Source organism: Ascaphus truei, chromosome 2 (assembly GCF_040206685.1).
Source record: "Ascaphus truei isolate aAscTru1 chromosome 2, aAscTru1.hap1, whole genome shotgun sequence".
Classification (NCBI taxonomy): domain Eukaryota; kingdom Metazoa; phylum Chordata; class Amphibia; order Anura; family Ascaphidae; genus Ascaphus; species Ascaphus truei.
The window spans coordinates 367,994,592-368,014,412 of NC_134484.1; the positions used below are offsets into that span (position 1 = coordinate 367,994,592).

Sequence of the window (19,821 nt, forward strand, 5' to 3'; positions counted from 1 at the left end):
GTGCGTACCTGCTAGCAACAGGGGGGACCTGAGTCTCCCGCGATGACATTGGGGAGAACAGGACAGGCTTCTGGGGTTGTGCCTCCATCTTATCTACTGGTGCAGCGCCTCCATCTCCTGCAGCCCCCAGCAGTATGGGGTGAAGTACCCACAAGATAGTTCTCTTTCTCTCCTCCTGATACACTTCACTCTCAGGCAGGAGTTTGTATAAAAGTGTAAGCTCTTTATTGTCTCTTCTTATTCTCAGCAGACAGTTACACAGCAGGTTGTCTTCCTTCAGGATATCCCTGACACCACTCCCTGCCGAGGGCACCAAGAGTTGGTCTAGCTCTTCACCTACCCCCTAAGCAGGGTAGGAGGTATGGGTGCACACTCTCCCTACCCGGAGGGAGGCCTCAAGCTAGCCAGGCCTGGCAGCTTGGTCTGTCTCACCCTTGTCCCTTCCACTCCAAGCACAGACTCTCAAAGACCACTAAATAGAAAGTGGCAATACCCTAAGTAGCTCCAACAGGCACCGCCCCTGTGTCTCTTGATTGGACACAGTCTGATGACCTGCCTTCACTGCCTCAGTGTACTGCCTGAAGTGGGGAAAACCCATGATTACTCCTGGCAAACCTGCCCTTATGCAGAGATTACTGCCAGAAGGAGGATAGAATAATAGCCCAAACCTACAAGAGCTACATAAGTATATTTCTTTTTCCACAATTTCAACAAGACTACCATAGATTCAGCAACCTAATTAATATACTGTAATCATTAGAGTGTATGATAGCAATCGGAAGACAGGTCTATGGAACTTAATGACAAGCAACCCACTTGTCCATCATTCTGTACATCAGATGCTAGCTTTTCTGGCAACCTAGTCTATTGTTCAGCACAATCATCGAAAACCATAGTACTGTAATTGCCAAGGTTCAGAGTGCTGCAGCTAAAATACTCTTAAACAAAAATACCTGTTTAGATTTTAATTGTATGTACAGGCATACCCCGCATTAACGTACGCAATGGGTCCAGAGCATGTATGTAAAGCGAAAATGTACTTAAAGTGAAGCACTACCTTTTATCCCACTTATCGATGCTTGTGCTGTACTGCAAATATCATACACCTGCATAACTGATGTAAATAACACATTTGTAACAGCCTCTATAATCTCCCAACTTGCGCACAGCTTCGGTACAGGTAGGGAGCCGGTATAGCTGTTCAGGACGTGCTGACAGGTGCATGCGCGAGCTGCTGTTTGCCTATTGGGCGCTATGTACTTACTCGCGAGTGTACTTAAAGTGAGTGTCCTTAAACCGGTGTATGCCTGTATGTACGTCTTTATTTATATAGCGGCATTAATGTACATAGCGCTTCACAGCAGTAATACATGTGACAATCATATAAATAACAAATAATATAAATAACACAAAGGGGAGAAGTGCTTCAGACATTAAAGTAACATTTAGGAAAAGGAGTCCCTGCTCTAAAGAGCTTACAATCTAATTGGTTGTTAGGAAGAACGCACAGAGACATTAGGAGAACATTCTGGTAAGTGCGTCTACAAGGGGCCAAGGTTTATATATGAGGTGTTAATTATCAGCCATGGAGCTACTCATATGCCTACAGTTTAACAGAAATAACATTTATGTACAATAAAATGTATGGAAGTTTTCTGTATATTCACTCATACTGTTGCAGCCCCTTTTATTCTCCTACATCCCCGAAAAAATTCGGGGATGTTTTCCGTTTGTCACGCACTTTGCCGCGCGTCAGCCGATTCACTAGACAGCGCTAATAGCGCTAAACCATTGAAAACGCACGCTAAAACGGCCGAAAACATGCCGCATTTGCCTGCGGGAAACGGCCGCAGGAGGCTAAAGGCAGCCACCACTGTACCTAGAAAATGTTTATTCACAGTTGGAATATAATGATTGTTTCTAATTACTCAAAAAATATATGGTAACAATGTTATTATATACTTTTTAAACATTTTCAATGTAGAGTGTTCAATTCATAAAGGATGCAATAACTTTTTGTGTATTTAAAATCTACAAGGTAACGTAAAGCTTTATAGAATATAAGATATACAGTTGTAGTAGAAATCTAATACTCTATAAAACCTTTTTGAAAATCTGATCCAGTCCTAAATATTGCCCGTTTGTTCATAGCTTAATACGTCTAGGCACGTTCTGAATGTACAGTACTCCTCACTCACAATATTTATTATTATTTATATAACACTCTGTTTTGGTTGTGACTCTGTCCTGTATTGATTGTCTTACTCCTGAAGAAGTCAAAATGAGAAAGAAATATACAATGGTATGTTGAGATTGCTAATCACCTCAATAGAAGTAGCAAACAATAAGTTCAAACATATATTGGTCTTGCACTCCCAGAGACGAGTAAATTAATTGTAGGTTGTGCTATTTTTTAGTTGACCAACATTAGATGAAATTAGTGTAAGAAACATCGTAGGTTTCTTCTTCAAATGTACTCAGTGTCAAAGAAAAAATGTACTGTATGTCTTACTGTATTTATTCTTCATAGACTAAACAAGAAACAGAAACCCTAAATGCAGCACCATTCCACTCCCCCCCACCTCCTATATACACCCCCATTCCATAAGGGTTTATCAGGGATAGTGGTATCATACACTACTATAGCCTATCCCTTTCATTTATAGATCCAGAGTTTCCTCTGTGTTCCTCCCCTCGGATCTCCTGTGCGTCATTGTACTGTATGTTATTTTAATGCACTTTATATTATTACTACTTTCTAATAAAGACAATTTTTCAATATCATCACCAATCATCCAGAGGTGTGGAAGAGTGCTGCATTTTGGGTTTCTGTTTCTTGTTTAGTCTACTACTATTACCGTATAAGCACCTCCACTCCACATTATTTGAGCTGAAATGGGGGCACCATACTCAGTTGATCTGTATTTATTCTTCATGAGTTAAAAAAGTTAAATAAATACAGATGTAGCAGCCATTATTTTAACAAATCAGCGCCGTTTTCGTGTGCGCTGTTGTACTCCACGCGGCATGAACGCGGCCAATCGCCCCAGGCACACGTGTTTATCGTGGTTGCTTTGTTTGAATTTCATGGATTGTGTGCAATTATATGCAATGAAATGAATGAATTGTAATGTGTACAGTACTGTGCTACTGTGATACTGTGCTACTGTGCTACTGTGCTACTGTGCTACTGTGCTACTGTGCTACTGTTTCAATTTCAGGTGTTTAAAAGCCAGAACACTAAAATGCCATTTCTGCACTCGACTGCACTCGCGTCTTAAGGCGGGAAGGAGCGGTACAGTTGGAAGCAATCCCGTGCCATGACATGGGTATTCCGAGGTATACACCGCGTGATTTGTTCGAATAACGGCCGCTGCATCTGTATTTCATGGAGAAAAATGTTAGGCCCTTTTAGCCGTCAGAATGAGATAACTGTGGTATCCATGTTGTATCTCTTGTATTCTTAAAAGTTTTTTTTTTTTGGGACACAGAGCATGGACTTCCTAGATTTAACAGTTCAGTTTACGGCCACCGAAGCAAGAACTTCCTCTGTTGACTCTGGGTGCAGATGTTTGCAGATAGAAGTGCTCTACCACTTTGATCAATGCAGGTTTTCCATTTGATTGTGTAACAGAAAGCTTTTTAACATATAAAAACAAAGTATGCAATGTTCTTTCAACAAATATGTAAGTGAATCCGCGTGACCAGAAAATATCCCCACTATGTTGTGCTAAAGTGTAAACACGGACAGATTTCTACTCTCAACAGCATCTGTTTGTAACCTGAATAGTAACTTACATCATTTGTTAAGGCTGCTGGTAGAACATTTGTTAATCATGTGTTTTGTTATAATGTTTAATGTCTGTTTTGAAACATTATAAATCAGTCATGATATTAATTAATCATATTTGCTCCACACTGATGATTTCAGTACAACAGGTGTCTCATGCATAACACAGGGATTGTGTGATTGGCGCAGGAAGCTGTTTGGGATTTTCTCAACCTGTAACACCTATTAACTGTCAAAACAGATGTTTAAAATGTCTAATGCTAATGCATGATTTATCATTGAAATTGACTTGCATAATAATTCTATAACACACATTTTAGTTTTTTAATTAGCACTCATTCAAGTTAATACGGTCAGGAAAACTGAACAATCATATGACTGGTATATGACTAAGTGCAGTGAAATCAATTCAGGGTTCTGAACTTCTGACAAGTTTCGTGTTACCCTTTTATTCTAAAATATAATATTAACAGGTTCAACTGTTGATCCTTTTCTTTGCTTCATTCTCGGGTACAGTACTGTACATTAAGAGTCAGTGCTATAAAAACAAGTAACAGGTTATAAAGCAGATTTCTTATTATACATTACAAAGATGCTTACAATATCCGGGATTAGCGCTTTGTTTCCTTTTTATAGCAAGTGTTTTGAAATGGCTAATTGTGAGGCTTTAGTTATTTAGAACAACATTTATATAGTGCCCTTATCCAGGGTGCTGTACATAAGTTAGTAAAACAATGGTGGGGTTGCATATGAAACATTTCATGTGATGGGCATTGAGTAATTGTTATGATGTCTTTGTGGTGGGCAGGGGTGGGACCATTATGGTCGGGCTATAGGTTTCGTGCATTGAGAGTTTGCAATATTGGTGGGCAGGGGTTGGGGACAGGTCCCTGGATTTAGTCTTGTCAATGGTATGGGGATGGGTCCGACAGTTGGGATAGTGAAGGCGATTGGATCAGTGAGGTGGGTGACTTTGGAGAGTTCTGGAAATACTTTAGAAAGGTGTGAGGGAAGGGGAAATCATGGGCGTTGAGGAAGGTGGGGTCAAGCAGGGATATGATAAAAGGAGGTTAACGGGGGATCATGGAACGTTATGGAGAAGAGGAGTTTTGAGTTGGCTTCTGAAGATACTTAGCGAGGGAGCAGATTGAATGTCGTGGGGGAGACGAGTAAGACAAATGATTACAATCAAGAGGAGGCACAGGGAGCAATGGGGGAGAGTGAGGATTGTGGCAGTCAGGGAGCAAAGAGGATTGGCAGCGGTGTAGCGAGAGATGAGGGCTGCAAGGTAAGGTGGGGGCAAGACCATAGAAATATTTGTAGACCAGGGTGAGAATTTTAAGTGAGTATATTGTTGCTTGGGTAGCCAGTGGAGTTGGGAGAGGAGAGGGGTGGTATGGGCAGAAGGGGGAGATTGAGAAATATACGGTCTGCAGCATTTTGAATTTGTTGGAGGGGTATGGAGGAGTAGAAGGTGTGACCGGTGACAAGGGAGTTACAGTAATGAGACAGTTGAAGATGAGGGAGTAGATGAGAAGTTTGGCCGATGAGAGGTATATGAGCGGACACATTTTTCTTATGTTAAATAGGTGGTAGCAGTGATGGAGGTAATGTGTTGGGCGAGGAGGATGGAAGGGTCAAAGGTGATTCAAAGATTGTGAGCAGTATGGGAGATGATGAGGTGAGTAAAGGAGATGGTGGAGATAGATATGATGGGAGGGAGGAGGAAGCAGGAAAGTAGAGGACTTCATTCTTAGCTGGATTCACTTGTAGGACGTGTGAGAACATCCAGGTGGAAATAGCAGAAAGGTAGCCAGAAATACGGGTGGAAAGCTCAGGTGAGAATAGTGGGAAGAAGAAGTTGATTTGGATTTTGTATGCAAACAAAATCAATATTGAATCCATTGGAGGAGATGAGGTCAAAGAGGTGGGCAGTCTAGAGGCAAAAGAGGTTAGTGTAAAAGAAGTAGAGCACAGTCAAATAGGAGCCAGGAGAGGATCCAAAGGTAAAAAATATCTTTATTGGAGTGCCCAAAGCATAAGAAAAAACCTCCAGGAGGTTTTTCTTATGCTTTGGGCACTCCAATAAAGATATTTTTTTACCTTTGGATCCTCTCCTGGCTCCTATTTGACTGTGCTCTACTTCTTTTGCACTAATCTGGATTCCGTCAGCAGCAGCACGTCTCCCCAGACCAGAAGATGACTGTGAGTAAATCCAATCATTATCTTATGCCTTATTGATACTCCCAATGAAATTGAGTGTGGTGGTTCTTCACTTACCCCCAGTTTTCAGGGATCAGTATTCATGTGATGGCTATATGGACATACTCATTCATTTATATTGAAGATTGATTCATCTATTCATGGTCTTGGATTTATTACAATTGTGAACAGCCTGGTACTTTTGATCACACTTCTATCAGCATAGAGGCAAAAGAGGGAGGGACCAGGGACGTAGCCCCGGGGCACTCTTACTTGGAGGCTAGTGGGCAGAGAGGGTGAATTGTTGAAGGTGACGGAGTAGAAATGGGGTAGAGGTACAGTATGAGTGTGGTGTCAGTGATGCCAAGGTTGGTGAGGGTGGAGTGGAGAGTGAGGTGGTCAATGGTGTTAAAGGCTTAATAGAGGTTGAGGAGGATTAGGATGGAGGAGAGTTTGGAGTGGCGAGTTTGGGAGATAAAGTTGTGGATGATGAGAAGGACAGTTTCAGTAGAGTTTGAGTGATGGAAGCCATACTGGACAATGGAAAGTATGGAATGAGTGTGGATGAAAGGGGAGAGTTGGTTGTGAACAATGCGTGCGAGGAGTTTGGAGAAGTATGGAAGGAGTAAAATAGCGCAAAAGTTGGAGAGGAAGGGAGGGCAAGGTTGAGTGATGTTTTTTTAGGGGAGGGATGACCAAAGCAGTTTTGAAGGTCTGGGTATTGTCCACTGGATAGGAAGATGTTGAAGGAGGAGACATAAAGGAGGAGGAATGATAGAAGAGGAGGGAGGAGGGAGTGTGGAATGAGGTCAGAAAGGGATGTGGTGGGAAGGGCGCATTTGAAGATTGATCATCAGAAGTGGGGCAGAAGGAGGGGAAGGAGTGGGTAGGGGTGGTGGATGGAGATGGAAGGGGGGCTCCAATGGTTAAGGAAGCATGGATGTTGTTATTTTTTTGTTTGAAGTAGGAGGCAAGGTCCATCTGTGAGAGAATGCAGGGGGGTTAGGCGAGAGAGACGGGAAGGGTCAAAGCAGATTATTTAGGGTGGAGACCAGTTGGCGTTGATGAGTTGATAAGGGTGTTATAGTATATTTGTTTTTACGATTTGAGAGTGGAGGTGTATTCGTGGAGAAGGGCTTGGAAGGTGACAAGTGAAGATGGGGAACGGAAAGTTTTCCATAATCTCTCAGCTGTGCGAATGAGAGAGTGTTTTGAGTCGGCAGGTGAACTAGGGTTAAGGTGATTGTGGTGGGATACACAGGGTGTAGGGGTGTGATTGAGACAAGGGAGGAGGATAATGCAGAGTGGAGGGTGAATAGAGCAGAGTTCAGTGGGAGAGCGATAATGATGTGAGTGAGGGGAGGATTTATGGGGTGTAGGAGTTAATGGATTTGAGGTTTCTGCAAAGGATGAGATTGGGTGGGGGGGAAGAGGGAGGAGCAGAGAGGGTGATGCAAAGGATGTGGAGAGGAAGAGGTGGGATAAGGAGTCTGGAGAGGGCCTCGGTCGGTTATCTTGCAGTGAGAATAAGGTCAATGTTGCCTCTGTGTATGTGGGTGGGGGGAGATTCAGTGAGTGAGAGTCCAAATGTGGAGATGAGGGGGATGAAGGCAAAGGCCGAGGTGGGGTTGTTGAGGTGAAGTTTAAAGTCCCAGAGGACGACTGTGGGGTTGAGGGAGTGTGAGAGTGAAGAGAGGATGCAGTCTAATTCATTGAAAAATAGTGTGGGTGAGTCTGGGGGATAATAACTTACGATGATGGTGATGGATAGGGGGAAAGAGAAAGAGCGGGCATGGAATTCAAAGGAGGAAAAAGAGAGAGAGGGAAATGAAGGAGGGTTGGGGGCATGTGTCCAGGATGAGGGTACAAGGAGGCCAAGTCGTCCTCCAGTGCCGGTGTGACCTGGGGTATGAGTGAAGTATGATTGCGTAAATGTGAGGGCAGCGGGGGAGGCGGTGTTTTTGGTGGGGAGCCATGTTTCGTGATTGTGAGGAATGCAAGAATTTTTTGTAGGAAGTGATTGAAGATGAAGGTGGTCCAATTGCAGATGTATCTGGCATTCCAGAGAGAGAATGGTAGGTTGATGGATGTTGGACTTGGAGTAGGGGGGTTGGGGGGAGGTGAGAGGAGTTGACAAGGAGGGGGTATATGAGGTTACTAGGGTTGGCATGTTGAATGGAGGTTGGTTTATGGAAAGGGATGGGGTCAGTGAGGACACGGATTGGGAAGAATGATGGCATTGGAGGGAGGGATGGGTGGGGCAAATTAATATTTGTAATGTATAATAATATCCAGAACCTCACACTCAGTGTTACCGCTAAACATTTTATATGAAAGAATTTTTTCTTTAAAACAATTATAACTGTTTTAGTCAAAAATAGGTAAATCTGAAAATCAAATATGCTAAAGTATAGAGGTGATATTCTCTTTTATATCTTTTATCTGTTCTTGCAATTGAGACAATTGTAATGAATATTCGAGATGAACATTTTGGGACATATTCGCTAAATACAGTATGCTGAAGAAGCCTCTTAGCCGTTTTGTGTATCTCTTTGTAATTAATTGAATGAATTTCACTCAAATAGGTATTCTGGAATAAAAAAGAAATCAAATACATGGGCATACTATTTCTATACAAATTATGTTCCTTACATAAAGAGAAAGCATAGAAAAGGAATTTGGTGTTTTCATTTTTTTAAAAAAATGGGTTTTGTACATAATTAATCTTCATCAATTTTAAGAACTAAAGGTTCCATTCACTTCTTATTTTTAACAATGACCAACTTACCTACTATAGGATAAAAGCATTGCAGCTTGTGGAGTCTGGCAAGAAGCCAGATGTTGTTAATGTACATAGATTCTCTAAATGGATGTAAACTGTTTCATTGTTTCCTAGTTTGTCTGAATAGATTGTAAAATGCTTATGTCTTTGCACCATGTATTAACTTGGGGCTTTAGTGAGGTAAAAAAAAAACATTTTGTCAAAACAACATACTGATATAAACATTCTTATAAAACAATTGAGTATCCCCTAGTGTGACGGGAGCTTTGTGACAGGCTATGAATAATACACCACCAAAGATATAACTGGGTTGAACTGAACGAGACTTAGATATGATAAAATATAATTTATTCCTTGAAAATGGTGAACACACGAGATATACAAATAACAGACAAAATATAGACACTTACTTAAAGGTTAGGACAAGAAAAGCCATCAGGATACAGGATGGGCCATTTCTTCCATAATTCAGTTTCAGATGAAGACATCACAGCAATACATGAAGATTATGAAGACACATGAAGACATTTGAGTAAGTGCTGACAGTGGGTTAAATACCATTTCAAACCCATCTCTTAACCCTAGATGCCGAGTTGGCTAGAAAAAATCTCTTTGAAGCAGATTTTGGCTTCCATTGTAAGTGTGAAGTATCACACTTAAAAATACTCAGTTCCTTGGTTCCTGCCCCCTGTATAAACAATTAGGGCAGTTACCTTTTGATCACTGGCCTATGCTAATTCTTGCAGGATGCCCTTCCTGCCTTATTTAACATAGCAGATGGAGTCTGCATTTTTCAGAGCAGATCCAAAATTTCCATATACACTGTAAATAACTTCATAACTTCAGTTCAGTGATACTTACTGGCACGTGCGACATATTAATACATTCCGTCATGCATGACGCTCCCAATGAGACTAAATATTACCGTGTAGTACTAAAATTAAGAGAGATATGAATATCTGGCTCTTAGAACCGGCTAAACATCATGTCTGTAATCCTTATGTGCGAATCAGTCCCACGAATACACATATGTAGCTTTTAGCACGCTCAGCCGAGGACATCTCATAATATTCTTATATTTAATAAGGTCACTCATTCTGTAGCCCCACTCCTAAATCAGGGGCGTTTGGCCAGTCTACCAAATGGAGTGTCTGGCAGGATTCTATGGTTTGTAAGTGTGAGTTATAACACTCACAAACCACTCCAGCTCTCTAAACATTTGGTCGCATTCCTTAGTAGGCAGGCATCTTTGAGGATAACTTCAACAAAGGGCTATAATCACTATTCAACTATTAACCCTTGCCCTCCCGGATGGATCCCAGTGTTTGTGTGGTGCAGTCACTGGAAAAGAAACAATACATTTTTACAGGGGAATAAAAAGTTGGATGGCTGAAGCAAGGCAAAACCACATTACTGGACCCCAGTCCAGTTAACCCCTTGCTTCCCAGGTGAGAGTTGAGGGTGGCCAAATGGGGTGTAACCCCTTTAATCCGGGGCCAAATCCCCTCTCTCTTGACACCTAGTACTGTCCATATTACAGAGATTCATCTCACTTCATTAAAATGTTTTGGGAGCTTTAAAGCATAAATTGTGGCTTGAACTATTACATATAGTTCACGCCACAATTCAGTAAGGAGCTAGTAGTCCAAAAGTGTTAACCTTTTTATCATCCACTACATTTTACCTTATTTCTTACGCTGTAATAATGGTATATTTGTGAAAGTGGAAGAATGTGTCCTGAAATAGACAATCCTGCTGTTCACATAAATATTTGTGAGTTTGTATGAATTTGGGATGTGTTCGTTAACTTCCAGCTTGTGATACATTTTACTGGACTGACATGACCATGGTCCATGAGAATTCAAGACCATAAAAATACTATATCCAGATGAGTTCACTAGATTAATAGTAGTTGTAAGTCATTGTGATAAGCTTTTAATTTGAAATATTGGAATTCTATTATAATTCTGCTGTTTGAACTACATGTCAGAAATGTTATTACAGTATTCACAGTTTAAGAGAATACAGATCTCTTTGGTCTCACTAAACAATTTGTTCACTGAGCTTTACTGCTGTGATCCACTGCAGGATCACATGTTTGTGTGTTCGCAAAAGAAGCCCCAAATTGCCAGCACAACCTCTTACAGTGACCTGTTATTCATTGCAACCAGATAGTTTTATAATCCAAATTAATTATAAAACAATAATGCTTGTTTTTATAGTAACATAGTTTGTCTCTTTTCAGCAGTCATATGCACCAGCTCCCCATCCCATGGCTCCTCCCAGCCCCAGCACAAACAGCAGTAACAACAGCAGCAACAGCAGTGGGGAGCAGTTGAGTAAAACAAACCTGTACATTCGAGGACTTCCACCCGGCACCACCGACCAGGATCTTATCAAATTGTGTCAACCGTAAGTGCAGTTAATTCACTAAATTTTGTGTACTAGGATACAAATGTAATGGTTCACCTGCTATCAATTTGGGATGCAATAATGTAATTAGGCTTGTGGTTAAGTAGATTGAAAAGTACCATAGATATAATAGTGATAGATAAGTTAAAAAAAAAATCAATCCATAGTCGCTTGCTATTGACCTGTGGTTTGGTTGCCATTTTGTTTCCCGGAATTTGAATTGTAGCGTAGACTGTTAGTATCTTTGGAACTTCGGGAGCTGAAAATAGCTGCGGAGGACACTACAGTTCCAATCATAATCATAAAAAAAGCAATAACAAGAAGAAAAATGTGAGCATCTTGGATTTCTGCTTTAAGTTACATTATATCTCTTTTCCTGCTACTTATACATTTCCCTATACACCCATCTTACTGGTGACTTCCCAATTCCTTTGGTACATTGCTTTCCTATTTTTAAGTCAGCCGAAATAACGACTAGAGATGGGCAAACCAGGCCAAATTTGTTTCCCGGGCTTTCCCTTCAAAATCCGCAGATGGATTGTTTCAACTTAAAACCATCTGGATTAGTTAAAATCCCCCTATTTGACTCGGTTGTGTGGCTTTAAAATAACCTCACGGTGGGATTAACCTAATCCATTCCACTGATTGTGTTTATATCTAATCCATCCTTGTACTGTAAAAAAAAAGTATAGTGGATTAACCCGTCATAGGAAATTAAAAAATCCGCTGGCGGATTAATACATCGGTAAAATTACAATCGGAGTAACATCATTTTTGTTATAGAAAATGTAACATTGAGTTAAATCAGTGAGCAAATTTTTTTTTTGTCAGCAATCAGATAAATGACGTGCATATTCCTACATTGAGCTAGGAACCATGCGACTATTAATTAAATAGAGTATTTGTGCTAGACAAGGAATGTGTGTCAATCATGCTGTATGTTGCCTAGTTGCACTGCTACACCTAGTTTAAAACTGTTATCTCCTGCTTCGTAGTCAACTTCTAATGCCCTGGTACTGGGAGGGAGAGTGGGAGTTTAGCAACTGCTCTATCACATTATGTCATTTAGTTAAAGAAACATTATGACTCGGAGCTGTATTAGTCTTTTTTTAATCAAAACTATGCATACATACAAACAAACAAACAAACAGATTATCAATGCTCAACCAATAGTCCAGATAAATTGTGATGAAGAGGGTCTTTAGCTTCAAAAAGCTGTGTAGCTGGTCTCGGCTGCGTATTGGAGGGTAGTGGCCACTCCCCCCTAATGTTTAAGCTTGCCCCACCCTACTTTCAAAGTTGGCAGGTTGTTTTCATTTTGCCAGGTTACGACAGAGCCAATGTGATCATTCTTCCTGTAATTATATAGGTAAATAAGAATTTTAACCCAGGTGTGTGTTAGGACCTGTTCCGGTCATGCCTTGTGGGTGGCAGCAGGCTTAAGACGCCTTGGCCAAAGGGTTAAATTAAATGACCCTTTTACAAGAGATATATAGGTATTGCACTGTTTATTTTTGTCACATTGGAAGTAGCTTTGGGCATCTTTGTTTATTTTTGGTTCAAAATATATACATGTATATGTATTAGAAAAAAAAGGGAAAGGTTGCGCCAAAAAAGATAATCCTACTGTTCAATATGTAGCTTCAGTCCTTTCCACAATGCAGTTCCGCTGCCCGAGTCTCTCAGAGGTGATTCACCAACCTCTGTGTAAATATTGGTAGAAAAGGGGAGAAGGGTCCTCTGGCGCGTTACTCTGCTTGTGGCTCCACGACGTATAAAACGTATGAAATTCAAGAGAAGAAAGGGGGACCACAGTGAGGAAACAACACAATGGTTATACACAATTCACTTCTTCATTTAAATAGGGGGGGGGGGGGGAAAGAAGGGGGATGGATAGTGAAGTTTCACTTATAGGAGGAGACACACTCACATCAAATCTCTAATATCTTGAGCAGATGTCTTCTCCTCTGTGTTTGATTGGGTGGGTCGAGGGTGAGGGGATGCCTCCTGATATCTTCCTCAAGAAAAAAATAAAAAAGGGAAAAAAATAGTGCAATACAATTTATTAACAAGTGAGTAAAAGATATTTAAAACTTACAAGCGACCGATATTAGTTAGCATAGGGAGGAGATGCCGCCAGACTCCACAGCGCGTCCCTTCCTGGGTTGGGGTGTCTTGTCTTGGCTGGTTCCCTGCTGGCAGGTTCTTCCTGTCTGTGCTTTGAGTTTTAGGTGGCTGCAGTGTGGATATCCAAAGCCCGTGCACAGGCTGGGTCCTCCTCCGGCCGCCTATCCCCTCTGCACACACGATACTCAGCTTCCTTCCTCCGTTGCGCATGCGCATGCGCAGACGGCGAGACGCTGGGCCAGAAAAACAGGGAAATCAAACTCCTCACTACGGTGGCTTGCAGTGACCAAAAAACGTCAGACACGTTTCGTTATTTTTTTCCCTTTTTTATTTTTTTGTTTTTTTATGCATACATACATTTTCATGTCTATTGAATGTGTTGCTGATGCAGACACTAACTATCTTTTTTTACATACAACATGGACGTTATGTAATTAGTGGGTGGCTGCCAAATGACAATTGTCAATTCTGACAGATGTTAGGGATGGGAGTAGCACTGCCTGCCTGGAACAGATGGCACTTACGGTTCTGACTTGTTTGGGATACCACTACTTCCAGATGTTCAACTTTCAAATAGGACTAATATATGATTCCAAAATTGCTTCTTTTAGCAATAAGATAATGATGTGGATGATAGTATGATGATTCGTGAATCATCATATAACAGAGGGTAAGATCACGTAAGTAACTGCAGGCTATCCAAGGAGATAATTAACACCACATTGTGTGGTGCCAGTGGTCGACAGCTGTGGTAATTCCAGCTCCAATAGCATTTATTAAAACCAGGTAGTAATTACATGCTCTGACTCATGTCAACATCCCCAAGGATTACCCAAAGGACCCATAGCAGGTCAGTATTTCAAGAGATGCAAATCTGCAAATACACTTATAATAATAATAATAATAATAATAATTTTTATGATAATGTTATTGATCCAAAAACAAAAAGTGCGTTACTGAAAGATGTTTCAGTAACTTTGATTTTAAATTAGGACATAAATAAATAACACAACAAGCCAAGCACTGTGCCTTTGCCAATCTAGATGCTATGGAATTGGTGGCTGATCATCCTACATTGCCACTTGCTACAGTAGCTGTCAATTTTACAATTGTCAATTCTGACAGAGATGTTAGGACAGATGCAATAGTGCATACATAGCATGGCACTTTGGGTACTGCTGTATTGTGTTGTTGCGCACCTCCCCCACTAGCTGGTTCAAATAATCTTTTAATAATATATATGGAATATTTTAGAGCTTTGGGTTTTTCAATAACATAATGATGACAATTCAAAACTGAACAAGCCTGCGACTGTGCCGATGCTAATCTGCCAATGCCACACACTGGCCTGTGCCACCTCTGCTGGAAGTAGTTGTGGTTATTGACAACATCTCTACCATACTGGTGGTGGTGGCCTGGGGCACTAAAAATGGTGAGTGACACCCACACAGCCATGTATGCAACTATTGTTGCATGGTATTTTTTAAAGAGTAGCTTTAGTGCTTGTAGAAGTGTTATTAATAATCTACTAGTCAGCTGCTCCATCCATGACCATGGCCCCTTTAATGCTGGGTGCAGGGGCTGTCTATTTGTGAGAAATCAGATGTTTATTTGTCTTGATAAAAGTGAGCCATTCCACTTTTCCATGAGTCGGATGCCACCAGCTGCACGAAACACTTGCAACACACTTCTGCAACACACTTGCAGAAGGACAATTCAGCCAGTCTGCCACCTTTGAAAGAACAGGTAATGTTTTAGTTTTAGCAGGTCAGTATTGAAGAGGATAAGTTTCAGGAGGCAGAAACTATCACCCATACAGTATATGCCTCCACCATGTTCATAGCACCAGTACTATTAGAGATGTCTGCTGCTTCTGTGCTAGTGAGAACCACTCCATAGAGATTAAGCATTTGTCATAGGGATTGGTGCAAACTCCAGCTTTTACTGCCACTGCTACCGCTACCACCACCATTACCCCTACCACCAACACCCCTACCAAAAGTCACTTGACTTGAAGCCTGAGAGGAAGAAAGCGGTGATGATGACCACCGTGTTGTTGTCGGTGTCGGTGTGGAATGTAAGCCCATGGAGGCTGTCCTCTGGGATCCTTCTTTGGCCTTCTCTCTGTGCCTTTCCTCCTTTTACAACTGTGCCTGGACACAATCAATTAGATTTTCCTTGCAATGAGCCAATCTCTTCTTCATGGGTCAAAAGGTCTGTAATTCTGTCTTTGAATCTAGAGTCTAAAAGTGTAGCCTGAAAGTATTTCTCTCTCCGGTTCATACTGACAACACAGGATAATTCACGAGGCTTTCAAGCAATTTATCAACCATTGCCACATATCATTAAAACCAATAGCATTGATATTATTATTATCATTATTTTAATCATCGTCGCCATTCTTATGCTGCATATCAATTAATGTTTTTTCGAGGAGGCATATTAGAGAGATGAACGTACTTATGCTAGCTTCATTACTTACTGCTTACCAAACGGTGGCTTCTTCAAAGGACCTCAGAAGTCTGCTTAGCTCTCCCATCATATGTTACTGTCTAGGCTGCAGAAATAGACCATCAAACGGACGGCTGGCATTCTCCATGACAAATCATTGAGTGCCTTCTGCAGCTCATGAAGGCACTAAAGCATATATGAGGTTGAATTTCAGTGTGTAGGTACCTCTATTTTTAGCCGTTCATAAGGCAGGTTGTTTTGCTCGTGCAACTTATACAGGGCATTGGGGGCTGTGTACGATTGGCTAAACTGAACACATTTTCCTAGCTATAAACAAAATGCTCTGCACATTCCGACACTGAGTTAGGAATTGAATAACTATAAAATTGAGTACGTGGACAAAACAAGGAAGGTGTGCCATGTTGCCTTGTTTAAGTGCTGCAACCATGTTGAAACCATTATCCCCCACCACAAACCCAACCTCAAGTGCCCATGGAATTAGCCACCGCTGTATGCCTTTCTACATTTTTGTCAACACATCAGAAGCTGTGTGTGCCTTTTTTTCAAAACTTTGTATACATAAAGTGGCATGACTATGGAATGTCTTGCTGCTGCAGACATTGACTGTCTTTTTCCATCACATTTGACAAAAGTAAGACACACAAAATAGACAGTAACAGTCAGGTAATCACTGCCTCCATTACCACTACTCCACAAGTAAGTAGTGGGGTGTACCCTACTTCCCTCTGACATTGCTAGGGTGTCAACCACTGATGCAAATACTTTGCTGTACAGTTCGGCAAGCGCCTTGTTGAAGAAATAGGATCAGCTTGGGATGGTCCAACATGGCTCACAACTTTGATAAAGCTCTCTGAAGCCCTCAGATTTGACCAATTTGAATGGGAACAAGTCTATAGCAAGCATTTTAGCTAAATTGCTATTCGGCACCAGAGCTTTTTCATGGGTGTGGTGGAATCTTTTCCTGGGGGGGAGGGGGAGAGGAGTTAACATGATGATCATCATCATCATCATCATCATCATCATCATCATCACAGCAATTAGAACCATGATTGGTCAATTGTCGTAGTGATAATGATGATGACATCTATGTAACAGAGCATGTTGTTGCTGAGGAGGAGAGATGTACAGGACGTTGTTGATGATCATAATGGCTTCTGTTTATTAAATAATGAATATTCAGGGTTGTTATTATTATTATTACTGCTTGTATTGATCGCTTTACTTGTCATTTAATCAGTATTTTCACAATCGTGATGAACGATCACAGAAGCCTCACTTTTATCGGAAACTTTATTATATTCATTACCATTGCCTAGAGCACTCCAACCACCAGTGCCACTTAAATTACAGTCTGTAACAGTATCGGAAACATCCTCATAACTAGAATCCTCCTCATTCAAGTGATATTTGAACGGATGAATCATCAAGTACACCCCCTTGCTCCTCAAAGTCATTGAGTCACTGTGATTGAATGTTTGATGACTCTCCCTCTTCAACATCTGACTGTTTTAACAGCTTTTCAGAGTCTTGTAACATCAATGTCAGAACATCTTTGGCACGAATTGCTTTTTTGGACTGTGACAAAGAAGAATACATCTTTTGAAAATGACTTAATAGTGGCAGGCCCATTGTGTGCACTGGCAGCAGTAACAGGCGCAGCAGAAGCTGGTGTTGGTGTCAATGGTGGTTGTGATGTGTTTTTTTTTTTTTTTTACTGACAGTTTTATTAACGAAACGCGTCGCGACTGTTGTGGCTGGCGGTTTTACTACCCACCACCAGTACACACTCAAGTGTACCGTTCCTGCTTATTTCCGATCGTTTCTATGCTATCAAAAACGGACAGGCATCCTAAGGACACCTATTGAAGGCCCCGGTTCCTGCACATGTGTGCTACACTCTGCACCACGCTACCACACGTGGAGGACAGGAGAGTGAACAGAGACAGCCCCAGCGCGCGGGTCTGATCTCTCAGAACTGAGATTACCCTTCATACTTCCTATGTGATGCCCTACTCCTGTGATAGACACCAGATCGGGGATTATTAAAGAAATTTTATATGTAAATTACTAATTTTATTATTTGTTGCTAATACAATATCTATCTCTCATCTTGGTGCGCTTTTGTGTTTTTTCTTGTTTTGCTTCCACACATTATCCATTTTAGTTCCAGAAGTACAAACTAGGGACATCAGTTTTTATATTTCTTCTTAACTGGAAGTTCATTGTCTAATAGACAGAGGGGGAGAAGGCAGGGGAAGTGTGCCTTCTGCAGTGAGATTGTGAATGTGATTCAGTGACAGTCATAGTTATTTTCCTTCCACTTATACTTGCTGTAACTGTGATGACTTTGAGTACGTAATAGTAGTAGCAGGATCCAAACAGCAGCACCACCTTTAACTGATTTAACTTTATCAGGTTTATCACCAGTGTCACCACCACAATGACCTCCACCAAACTACGTCCACCTCGTCTTCTTCCACTGCCTCTACATCTACTTTCCAAATATGAGAGAGGAGAGGGAGGAATGTACAGTATAGTGGAAACAAAAGCTGGTAATTTAATAGAGCGCAGGTCTCTGCAGAAGCGAGGGGTAGATGGGGGTGGAGAAGGGGAGAAGCAAGAGAGAGAAAATTAGATGAGATTATGGTCAGAGAGAGAAAGGGTGGAAATGGAGAAATCAGAGAGAGCAAAGTTTATTGAAAATCAGGTCTAGGAAGTGGCCACCCTTGTGGGTGCTGGCTGGCTGTAGCCCACTGTTGAAGGCCAAAAGAAGAGGTTAGAAAAAGAAAGCGGGAGGCCCATGGGAGAGAGGGGTCATCAATATGGCAGTTGAAGTACCCAAATAGGAGAACAGGGGAGTCAGAGGAGAGAAAGAAAGAGAGGCAGGATTCAAAGTGAGAGAGAAAGACAGATGAGTAGAGGTAGGCAGGCGATGGATGATCGCCACGTAGACAGGGAGAGGGGATAACATCTGGACAGTGTGAGCCTCAAAGGAGGAAAAGCAAGAGAGGGAGGAATAGGAAAGGTTCGGTAGCAGCAAATAGAGGAGAGCAGTAGCTCCACACCCCCACCCTTGCCATCAGGGCAAGGACTGTGGGAGAAAGAGAGGCCACCATAAGAGAGGGCAGCTTCCAGAGCAGAGTCAGACTGAGTGCGCCAAGTCTCAGTTAGGCTGAGGCATCGCTGTCGATGCTGCATGCACGCCTGCCAGGCTGGCGGTGCGTGCATCCGAGATCCCCGGTCTGCAGTGAGCTGCAGGGGAAAGGGGGAAGGGGCGGGGGAGCGGTCATCCAGCAGGTTCGCCCTCATTTGCTTAACCGCCGGGGGCGTGGCCAGCGCTCCCTCACGAATTGTGAGCACAGATTTCCTGTCTTCATGGAAACCTGTTCGCACAACGCGGCGGGCAAGGCAGCAAGTGGGTCCGGCCCCATTGATGGGAGGTTCTTTTCCCTGCAGCCATAGCAGGCACTGCAGCATGCAGGGGGACCTGGCTTATAGCAAAGAGAAGCACAGAGTGAGAGAAAAAGAAGTCATGCACAGTGAGGAACTTGTTAGAAAGGGACCGAGCAACCCAAAGGGCACAGGAGGATAGGAGAGAGGGTGAGAGGGGATGGGTATGAGGTTAGGGGGTTCACACCAGAAGGAGTGGAAGTTGCATGTGGGAGGCAAGGACGAGAGCCAGTAGAAATAAGACAGGGACCAGGATTGGGAGAGATGGCCCCAGAAGCAAGGAAAGAAAGTGAATATGTGTGGATGATTTGCAGGGTTGTTTTTTAGTGCAGGGGGTATAACTGTTTAGTGTCAGAGGGCGCAGGTAAGAAAGGTGTTCATGTGAACTGAGAAGTGGTGAAGGAAGTAGAGACGGAGATATATGCATAGAGTTTGAGACATAATTATTGGCTGGTAGAAAGAAGTGCTTAATTTGAGAAGAAGTGAGGTCACAGCCAATATAAAGAGTAATGGTGGCATCAAAGCAATAGTTACGTGCTGAGGTGCGCAGTCTATGATAGATAATGTCCTCCTTTCCAGCGTAGTT

General features: G+C 42.0%; 1 protein-coding gene across 5 annotated transcripts in view; it reads left to right on the forward strand.

The window, feature by feature from the left end:
* Positions 1-19,821, forward strand: part of RBMS3 (RNA binding motif single stranded interacting protein 3) — a 713,484-nt gene that overhangs the window by 129,310 nt on the left and 564,353 nt on the right. For 3 of the 5 annotated variants that reach the window (XM_075587010.1, XM_075587012.1, XM_075587013.1), the window contains exon 2: positions 11,023-11,186. In XM_075587010.1, the coding sequence (XP_075443125.1) occupies positions 11,023-11,186 (164 nt within the window). Of the gene's footprint in view, positions 1-11,019; positions 11,187-19,821 lie in introns of all 5 variants that reach the window. The other 2 variants (XM_075587011.1, XM_075587009.1) reach the window with 1 other exon arrangement.